The following is a 10966-nucleotide window of genomic DNA, read 5'->3' as shown; positions in this document are numbered from 1 at the left end:
AAAATGCTAAATTCCTGGTTTGAGACCGGATGTGGGGTTGTACATTTCCGGTAGCTTTACTTTGCGGTCAATCGCTACTGCGAAGACATCCTCCAAAATCATGTCCAAAACTCGAAAACGGAAAGATCGCGTTAAGTTACAAAGAGCAGAAGGTGGGAACACTCACCGCTGTTGTGTCATAAAAAATCTAATGATCAATTTTGACATTTAAAGAGTTTAGATCGATCAGTTGTTTACATCACTCAACACAAGCAGAACTGCATCACTGCAGCAGAAGACACATCGTCCACATTCAGAAGCACATCTCTGTATAGTGACTGGTCTCATGATTTAAACAGGCAGATGTTCAGCATTCAAACTACAGGTGAAGAATAGTCAAACCAGATGTTTCCCCCATTATGTCGAGATCAGCTAGTCAAGTACACACCTACACAGCATGTTAACAAACCCTGAAAAAAGCCACACAAAAAATGAATGATTGCTGGTAACGGTTTCTATACATTAGTATTTACGAAGAGTATGTTGTGACTTACCTTCAAAATTACAGCGGTCCCTCGCTAATAACGCGGTTCACCTTTCACCTCGCTGTTTCGCAGATTTTTTTAGTGCAAGTTTGCATGCTTATTTTTTTTTATGTCACATTGTGTCCTGATCGCTGCAGACGATCTCCTCCGTGACGTCTCTCCTGTACAGTACAGAATCGCTGCAGTGTGACTCTGAAGTGCAGTACTGGATGTCCACGATGTCCACGAAACGTTTTGCACCGTCAAAAAATAAAATTGGCAACTTGATTTCACCTATCGCTGGTTAGTTTTAGAACATAACACCCGCGATAAACGAGGGACAGCTGAGAAATATAACATTTGAATCCCTTTTCTCTTTTGCCCTGAGGTGCAGGGAAAAAATATCAACAAGTCGATGAACATCATTTACAGATATATTGGGTAAATGCCCAAGACATCTATAGAAATGTAAATTGCCGCTTGATTCATTCATTTGCTTAACTTGTTTTGGACCATAAACCAGGCGCGAATAGGACACCGGAAACAAAGCTCCCCAAAGGCGTTTCCGCACCGGAAGTAGCATATGCTAACGTGCACAGTCAATTAACGGAATGATGCACTATGATTTTCAAATATAAACAGAGTAGTGACACTTTCCAGGCAGCATAAGTTAACGTAATCAGTAATTTAGACAAAGTACCTCACAAACTGTAGGCAGATCTCTAAAGGAAAACACTAAACAGGAGATTTTTTAGAAGTTTAAACATCTTGAGTAACATCTGAATAATGACCAGCGCCCGTAGTACCGTCTTTAGGGAGCTTTTTCTGGATGGAGAGGTTTGTGACTCTGTGATCCGAGCTGGAGATGTTGAGTTTAAAATTCACAGGATCATCCTCTGTAACTGCAGTGCATACTTCAGGTGAGCAGGCCTGTGTTGTTTGGCTGTGGTTTGGTTCTGCATTTATCCTACTTCAAAGTTTTCATGTAACACAGTGCAGCAGGTATTGGGAGGTTTCAATGTTACACTGTACTTTTTGACCACTAGAAATGTTCTGGAGCAATTTTTAGGGGGGAAAAAATCAGTCCTGTATTTTTATTTAGTTATTTATTTTGGGAGGTTTGTTGGGATACATATATAGTGTAGGTTTGTGTTTGACTCCACAATGAGCCGTTAAGAGGTAGTTTGAAAGATTACAGACGCTATAAACTGGCTTTCTCATTATATTTCATCAGCACGACAACAGCAGCAGCAGTTCTAATAAATTTGTGCACAAACTGGCCTGCACCAAAAGGACCACATCAGTGGTGATATTAGCTGTGCCTTCACCAGTTTAGCTGAAATTGTATGTCTAAATAGGCAGGTAATCAATTTGGGGCCAGACTGAGAGGTGGCCAATGATATGCCATTTCTGTTGCATTGGGACATGTCTGCTCTTTCCAATTCTGTCTAGTCAGTAAATTTGATAATGTGAAATTCAGTTATTATATTTGCAGCTATTTAATGCCTGCTGTCCCCTGTCGCCCTAACCCTGTTACTGTATAGGAATATTTGCTACAATGCCTAGACAACTCTATATCTTTCTGTCTGTCTAAACATAGCAGCAATGCTGAATGTTTTTCTGCACGTCTGAATAGATGACCTTAAATAGGAGATTGCCCATTTGAAATAAAGTCATTTTAGATTTTTGTTACTTTAATTTCATATCTCTTTGATCACAGTTTGCTCAAGTAAGCATGCAGCTGAAAAATTATACAAATGCTATTTAACTATGAGCTGCACGACATCAGGTACTTTTTAAGTTCCATGACAGAGAGACAATGTGAAAATGCTGATCTGAATCTGCACAGGGATCTCTTCTGCTACAAACCACTACCATCAAACAAGGTCTACAACTTCCCCACTGTGTCTCCAAAAGCAATGAGCCTCATTTTGGAATATGCCTACACCCAATCTGTTGTGGTGACGGAGGACAATGTACTGGAGCTGTTGGCGGAAGCAGACCACTTTATCGTGACTGGCGTCATTCAAGCCTGCTGCGACTTCCTGGAGAGGAAGCTTTGTGTAAATAACTGCGTCAGTATCTACAATCTGGCACACTTACACAACTGTCCTGACCTCAGGGGAAAGGCCTTTCTCTACATCCTCCATCACTTTGAAGAGGTTGGTGCACTCTCCTTGGAGTTCCTTCAGCTCTCTGTGCAGCAACTATCAGATCTTATCGAGAATGATGAGCTCAATGTGAAGCAGGAGAGCACTGTGTTTGAGGCCATTCTCAGATGGATCAACTATTCCCCTGTGGAACGTGGGTGTGACATGCCCGCACTGCTCAAGCAGGTAACTGAAAATGGGATATCAATTTAATTGCACCTCTAAGTGCATTTATTTTGTTTATTACTCAGTGAGGGGCTGTTGAATGAATGGTACAGTTTGAAAGTATAGAAAGCAACTTCCGCTGTAGCAATTTGAATCAGGAATAAAAAATAAAACATAAGCTTGATGCCTGATGCAAAAAAAAAAAAAAGAAGTTTGATTGTACACTATTGTGTTTACAGAGTTGGGTGTCCAGGCCGCCCACCTGCTCGCCCATCAGCCTTTTATGGCTGACGTGTAAAAAGCTAAAATTGCAATGGCAGAATTACTCAAACTTAAGGCTTGGTAATAGAGTTAATGTAGGGGAATCATTCTTCTTCATTCTTAATCACATTGGGGGTGGGGGTGGGGGGGCTGTTTCTAATTCACTTGGGAGTGTGCATCAGAAGGTGCTCATCATTTAGTCCTTAATAAATTGTAAAAGTATTATTTACACTTGCGTCCAGATAAAACTGGCCGTTGTTTTGTACTTTCAGAAGTGCATTATTGATAATGTGTCTGAACTGCACTTTAGCTTTTCTGACAGAAAAGTTGACTATGCCCATCGTGTTCTGCCAGAACTTACTGACTGGACCTTAGGCATTTACAACAGGACACACCCTCATTGTGGGACCTGTTTCTACAGCAGGAGGTTACTCAGTGCTCAGATAATGGCATTGAAGCTTGACTGTGGCACCACTGCTTGTTTGGAGGTAATGCCATGACCTGCCATTGCTGTTTGGCAGGTGATGCTGTGGCTCTTTACAGGTAATGTTAGGGTCTTTAAGGGCAATGCCACAGCTGATTGGAGGCGATGCCAGGAGCTACCATAGCTATCTGGGTGATTCCATGACATTTTGATTATAGGGATAGTGCTATACTTCACTAATGGGTGGTGGCATGGTGGCTACATCCAACTCTTATATACAGTCTAATGTTGTATTTCTTGCCTTTTCCCCTTATGATTCTTGTTTTCATCCAGGTCCGCCTACTATTAATACCCACTGAGTACTTGGTTGGCACTGTGAGCAGAAATGATGTGGTGAGTAGTAGTCCGGCATGCATGGATATGGTAACCACTGCCATGAAGATGCTAAATGAGTCCATTGTGGAGAGACCTATGCCCCAAACACGCCTGCCGTCTGAAGTCTTATTGGCCGTTGGTGGATGGGTGAGTCATTTCCCAAGTGTCAAGATTGAGTTGTACAATGTCCGAGCTGACCACTGGGTGCCGCTGAGCTGGACACGGTATGCTTCTCTGGGATTCTACGGTTGTGCTTACCTCAATGGATGTGTCTATTGCATCGGAGGTTTTGATTTCACAAGCTATTCACGTCATGTGAGAAGGTTCAGCCTCACCAACCAAACCTGGACAGAGGTGGGGCCGATGCATGAAGAGCGGGGCTTTCTCAGTGTGGCCACACTGAATGGCTGCATATATGCTATGGGCGGGTGCCAAAACCAAAAGAAACTGAAAACTGCAGAACGATATGAGCCTGACACCAACCAGTGGACTATGATTGCATCGATGCACAAGCGCAGGGCAGAAGCTGGTGCTGCAACACTACACGGCAAGGTAAGTGGAATTGAGGTAGTGGAAGATCTCTGCCATGTTGGTTTTGTGGAGAAAGTGGTGGACAAAGTTAACTGGTAATGCTAACAACCTTGGTTAACAAGCTGCGTCAATAAAATGTACAGTCACATAATTCCATTAGAAATGCACCTGCCACTGCCTTAATCTGTCAGTACACGTCCCAAAGCAGTCACAAACCCAAATTGTAGCCAGGACACTATCCATATGGATTAGGTTTTTTTTGGCCTTTTGTGTCTGGCTGTAAAAATGATTTTTAAGGCTATGTAGTTGGATTTACAACATATGGGGATTTATTATCTTTTGGAGCCAGCCAACCAACGCATTTATGCACTGGAACATGAGAGCACAGTAAAATATTACTTTTCTGTGAGTTTCTGTGCAAAAAACATTTTTTAATAGTCTTATAAAGCTGGCCAATGGGAGTAATTTTTAAAAAGTGAATATTTATTTATTTTTTTTAGATTTATGTCATGAGTATTGAGAAAGACATTCTTTCCTTGGTTGGTACTTTTTTTCTTGCAAACTTATAACAATCCTGCAAAGGATTGTTTTGGTTTTTTTTGGTTCGGTTGGGATCTCTTTGTTAATTTAATCTCAGTAAACATATGTTTTTTTAAAAAGAATATTATGGCTTGGCAATTTCTTTATTCCTGTTTTATTTGTTTTGCTTAACATGGCACTGATTTGCAAATGTACTTTTCAGCTTGAGGGCTTAATCATCACTGGACCTTTCTGTGGAAAATATGAATAGTTTATGAATTGTATCAGTTTTATAATATTTTATTTTTAAGCTAAATATTTCTATTACCATTATTCCAACAGCTCAGGGAGAAGGTTATGGTTACTTCACCCTCACATCGTGAAAAATAGCAATTTTATAATTTCTGCATCCATATTTTTTAAGTCTGCAAAATACAGAAAATAAATGCAGCAAACCTCTGCTAAAACTAAATGTTTTAGGATAACACCATCATTTTTAGATTTTTACTACTATTATGCAAAGTAGCTACACAGAAATCTGATGAAAACAGTTTTAGTTTTTCACAAGCGCATGGCACAACATCGAAGAGCCACCTCCACGGGACAAGACTCAGCAGTCCATCTGCATCTAAAGGACCACGGTCACTCTTTCGAGGATGCCAATGTTCACATTATGGACAGGGAGGACAGATTGTTTGAAAGAGGAGTGAAAGAAGCCATTTATGACCACTGTGAGCGACCATCTTTGAACAGAGGCGGTGGCTTACGACACCAGCTGTCTGCCATCTATAATCCAGTTTTGAGTTCCCTTCCCAGACGTCTTAACGCCCACTCACATCCTGGGCCATCTGATCTCAGGAATTCGCTTGATAAGGTGGGGCCAGGTTTCACAATGAGCTCACCTGAAACCCTGGCTGATTGTGACCCACACCCTCTTTCACACCTTGGCTCATGTAATTAGGTAGAGGATCATCAGGGGGTCCTTTGTCCCTCTTGGGGGGAAACTCCCACAGGGCTTAAATCTGGGACTCTCCACCATTTGACTCTTAGATCTGAAGAAGCTTCTCGGATGAGAGGTGAAAAGTCTTCAAGCAACTTAAAGAAGTCCAGATGCTTTTCTTTCCAAGCTCCTTAGAATACGATGACCTGGATGACTGAGAACCTTCACAGACATTTTTTAGTGTTTGTAAGTTTTTTCTGGAAGCTGAAACATTAAATTCTAGTAAGGCAAGGCAAGGCAAGGCAAATTTATTTGTATAGCACAATTCAACAACAAGGTGATTCAAAGTGCTTTACAGAGACATTAGAAACAAAAACAGATAAAAGGCATGATTTAAAATTGATTAAAACAAGCAAGCAAACAAACTAACTAGTAATTTTGACTTAAACTTGATTTTAATTTCTAGGTGTACATTTGTGGTGGTCTTACTGAAGATGAACCTCTGTCATGTGCTGAGTCCTACAACCCTGACACCAACCAGTGGACACTGATCACACCCATGGAAACCGGGAGGACTGGGGGAGCCGTGGTCGCCTACAATAACGAAATCTTTGTAGTAAGAAGAGCTTAAAACATACTCTTATTACGGACAGAAATTCAAACATGGAATGTTTACTGTACCTGTATTTGGGAGTCTGTATTATTTTCCAAGTACCATGTACTGGGTTATTGGAATGTGATTTCTATAATTACCCTAGAATCAGATATTTTGGAATCTGGAGACCTATTTACTTTTTTACAACAGAACATTTTTACGTTACAGACTGTAACAAGTCCTTTGTCTGCACAGGTTGGTGGCTTTAACGGTATCACTCAGTTGCGTAGTGTCATCGCATATGACCCAAGAACAAGACGCTGGCGCAACGTTGCTCCCATGTTACACCCTCGTAAAAACTTCGGCATTGCAGTGCTGGAGGACCAGCTGTATGTGGTTGGAGGTTTCCACAATGGCGGCTTATTCTGCAATCTGGAGTGCTATGATGAAAAGACCAACAGGTGGTACATTGTCAGCGACAAAGGGATGACCCAAGGTGCTGTCAGTTGTTGCGTTCTGAAGCGACACCCCGATCTGACTGCTTATCTTCCATAATTATTTCACATAAAGAAATAAAGAAATACATTTTTCATCAATAAAAAACTGGCTGTTTCTCTGCTTAAGATCCTGAGGTCTGACATCCCAGTGAAAAAGTCTCTTTTAGCTGAACAGAGAACTTGAACTTTCTTTTCAACATGATGGGCATTGCAGCTTCCACATTTTATGGCCACAAGGGAGGTTAACAGCTATGATATTAAGATCCCATTGGTAAAAGTCAAATCGTTTCTTCACTAATAGGTGATCCATTCAAGCCGCCATCTTCATCTCTACCACCAGCGTTTAGCCAGCTCAACCATCTTCAATGTAGTTTTCTTGCCTACTTTAATGTCCAATTAAAGTAGATGAAATCCAATTAGAGTCACAAATTAGAGTTACTAAGGCTGACTGTAATCGGATCCACAGTTTATGAAGTGAATGCATCGTGTCACATCAGTAAGACTTGAAACTAGCAATGGGACATAAATTCTTCATAAACTGTTGAATTAGGTTATATATCACTTTACAGAAAGAACTTTTTTCCATGTAAATTTTACACAGATGTCATTTTGAATCTCTGCTGGCCTTAAGATATGAGGAAAGTTAAAGTTACTCCAGCTGTGGCGTCAACTTTCAGACGTCAGGCGTCAATTACCTTTTATCTTTTTTTAAGACACTGTTTGAGAGAAATATTCATCATGTGTTTATTTCGATAGCAGAAACTTTTTTTTTTTTTTTTTTGTAATTACTGGTTGATTCTAAACAACAGGGCAGCTTCCGTATACTCTGTATAATGTGTTTAAATATGATTGAGCTTCTTTTAGTAGTAGAAAGGGATGTCATTCATGCAGAAGTCAGGTTGCAGGCTCTCAAAGGTGCAGTCAGATGTGTCCATGGCACAGCGACCGCAGTGGCAACTCAAAGCCACAGGGTAGGTGACGATCGGGTCTACACCAGGTGGGCAGGCGGGAAGCTCAAATGTTTTATAGTACAGGTCCCGGTATGTGCACACATGCTGGTACACATTGCTGAATGGTATCTTGATGACAGGGTCCTAAAGGGAGGGGAAATGAAAACAGTGTCCTTACAAAAATGTTGTTATAACACTACAGAAGCAACTGTTTTTAAACAAGAAATTCACCTAAAATGTTAAATGAAGTTTCAAAGTCCTGGTTTTAGGCATAAAGTCTTACTGTTAAACTGTTGTGCATCACAGTGAGGGAAAGTTGATGCTTTCAATGAACCATGTGCCAACACAGTGCAGGGGAGCTACCTAAACGCTACTCCCACAGAGGTTGATTATCTTGTTAATAGTGTTACATCTTCAGTGCGTTCAAGTCTGCATACTGTGCTCCTCAAATTTAGAGCTAATGGACTCCCTGGTATAACTCACAAATGTACACCATAAAGTCATCAAATATACTTTTGGTTCTGAGGGATTTTTAAAAGTAGAAAGGGAGGCAGAGCCTTCAGCTTTCGGGGCCCTCTTCTGTGCAACCAGAGTCAGACACACTCTACTGTTAAGGCTTAAACCTTTTGGGGGGGTTTTTTCATAAAGCATATAGTTGGGCTGGATCAGGTGACTGAATCCTCCCTTAGTTACACTACAATAGGTCTAGCCTGCCGGAGGCTTCCCATGATGTGGTTTTATTGGATTTATTTTCTTATGCTCCACTCTGCTTTTAATCATTATTTATTATTAATCTTTGGCTCTTTTCCACAGTGTGTCTTTTTTCCCGTCTTCCTCCCCTCACCCCAAACCAGTCACAGCAGATCGCTGTCTCTCCCTGAGCCTGGAACTCCTGGAGTGTTATTCCTGTTAAAAGGGAGTTCTTCCTCCCCACTGTCACTAAGTGCTTGCTCTAAGGAAGGGGGGGGGGGGGTCATCTAATTGGTGGGATTTTGTCTGTATTATTATTGGGTTTTTGCCTTATGATATAAAGCACCTTGGGGTGACTGTTGTTGTGATTTGTTGCTATGTAAATTAAATAGAATTGAAATTTAATATATTCCTTTACTTTTGCTGAGAAACCAGAAAGTTTTTAGTATCTGTGACACAGATACAGGTGAAATACACTGACTTTCTTCCCAGTTTAGTCACTTACATGTTTATAATAAAGGTCTGGAGTCACATGACAAATATACTAGACACACAGCTTGACTTTACTGCAAACAGCAGCTGGCAGCATGTTTGTGACTTTATGAGTCATGAGTTTTTCTTTTTGAAATGACGTCATTTTGCTGAGCGCGGAAATCTAAATGCGGCGATGGTTTCCACTATCAGCAAAGAATGGATGAATGAATGAATGAAAGACTGGAAATAAAAACAAACTGACTGACTGGTAAAAGCTGACAAGACTTGACCACGACTCAAGGTTAACCTCCACCTAGATAGGCCAAAAGGGTGGATGAATTTATGTGTGTTTCTTTTTACAGGAGCAGAAGGATGACAGCAACATCTGAGGTTGCATGACGATTTAACTTTTAAATGCCACTTTCTGTGTTTGTGAATCTAACAGGTGTGTTGTTCAGGGGTTTGTGTTGCTCACAGAGATTACTGTGAGAAAGGGTGTATACACCTGTGCAGCGTTAACATTTGCATTTTCTTCTCTACAGCATTACAGTTCTTAATGTGCTTTGAATATGTGATTTATAACTGGACAAATAGTTAATGTTTTCTAATAATGTTTTCCTACTACAGGATTTCTGGGCTTATGTGTGAAGAAACTGTGTTTATAGGTTATGAGTTGGTGATGCTATTAAACTGTGTTCTTGGGAAAATGTTGAATACTACAGGGGAGTGAATATGGGGGGAGACACATCCGGTCTTGAAAACAGTGTGATTCTTTTTACAGGAAATCTTTTTATAGCACCTCTGGAATGTGGAGGGCTGACGCCTAACCCGAGATGGTCAATGTGTTGCTAATGTTTGTTTTGCTTTTGTTAAGAGTGCATGTGGAGGATTCGGTACAAAACAGACAAGGGACATGAGAAAACAAATAAGAGATGCAGTTTTTATGGAACAGTTTAATAGGGGGCTCATAGTGATAAAACAAGTGGAGTGACATTGCTTAAGGAAGTCACTGATTAAATTGTGGATAAAATAAATTGTGGCACTAATAGTGATTTAATGATTTGAGAAATCCTGAACATGATACTTGTCTGTTATGCTGAATACTTTATCGCTTTCATGATTTATAGTTGGTTGTAAATAAGATGTTTGATTTAACAGATTTGTTTTCCAGGATACAGGTTCCAGGTGGAGCTGGGAGTTAATTCAATTCAATTCAATTCAATTTTATTTATATAGCGCCAAATCACAACAAAAGTCGCCTCAAGGCGCTTCATAGATACAGAGAAAAACCCAACAATCATATGACCCCCTATGAGCAAGCACTTTGGCGACAGTGGGAAGGAAAAACTCCCTTTTAACAGGAAGAAACCTCCGGCAGAACCAGGCTCAGGGAGGGGCGGCCATCTGCTGCGACCGGTTGGGGTGAGAGAAGCAGATGAAGTTAAATGAGCTTAACATGTAACTGCTGACTAATGTTTTTACACAGGGTTACAGGTTGGCGGGAGATTGTTTTAGAGAGAATGTGTAACATTCTTGTACAGGTCTCAGTAGGGAGTTGACACATGGCGGAAGCCAGGTGCAAGAGGAGGGTCATTTTAATTTGTAGGTGTCGTGAGGTGCCATGACGAGAAGTGAGTGAGGAAGGGCGCCTACAGGATGGAAGCGGAGGCCAGGATAGAGGCTTGAGGAGGATCAGTGATCATCTTGAGGAACGGCAGAAATAGTACAGGCAGCTGTGCTACTGAGCTTGCAGGAGATTGAGAGGAGTCTTCCCACAGCAACGTTTTAAATAAAATGAGAGATTCATCGTGGACATTGAGGAAGACAACTAAGGTGTACGACGTGCTCTGCCTTAAATCTTCAGCAGCGTTGGAACATGAGAACCTGAGGGA

General features: G+C 41.0%; 1 protein-coding gene across 1 annotated transcript; it reads left to right on the top strand.

Annotated features, from left to right (window-relative positions):
* The first annotated feature begins 1092 nt into the window (after window positions 1-1092).
* On the top strand, window positions 1093-7066 carry LOC146561941 (kelch-like protein 10). Its single transcript, XM_085293400.1, has 5 exons — window positions 1093-1423; window positions 2353-2839; window positions 3837-4430; window positions 6335-6484; window positions 6719-7066. The coding sequence occupies exons 1-5, from the start codon at window positions 1290-1292 to the stop codon at window positions 7016-7018; spliced, it is 1665 nt and encodes a 554-aa protein (XP_085149526.1). The 5' UTR covers window positions 1093-1289; the 3' UTR covers window positions 7019-7066.
* Window positions 7067-10966: the final 3900 nt, after the last annotated feature.

The sequence above is a fragment of the Mchenga conophoros genome, linkage group LG12 (genome assembly GCF_057382185.1).
Source record: "Mchenga conophoros isolate Kocher_MC1m ecotype Shallow Benthic linkage group LG12, M_conophoros_male_GT1.1, whole genome shotgun sequence".
Classification (NCBI taxonomy): domain Eukaryota; kingdom Metazoa; phylum Chordata; class Actinopteri; order Cichliformes; family Cichlidae; genus Mchenga; species Mchenga conophoros.
Note: the sequence above shows the minus strand (reverse complement) of the source record. Positions and strands in the feature narration are given on the sequence as shown.

What these genes read in the sequence shown, in the direction of transcription:
- LOC146561941 (XM_085293400.1), top strand. Translation starts at nt 1,290, where the DNA reads ATGACCAGCGCCCGTAGTACCGTCTTTAGGGAGCTTTTTCTGGATGGA. An exon ending in TGCCCGCACTGCTCAAGCAG is followed by an intron (nt 2,840 to 3,836) that starts GTAACTGAAAAT and finishes GTTTTCATCCAG; the next exon opens with GTCCGCCTACTATTAATACC. An exon ending in CTGCAACACTACACGGCAAG is followed by an intron (nt 4,431 to 6,334) that starts GTAAGTGGAATT and finishes TTTAATTTCTAG; the next exon opens with GTGTACATTTGTGGTGGTCT.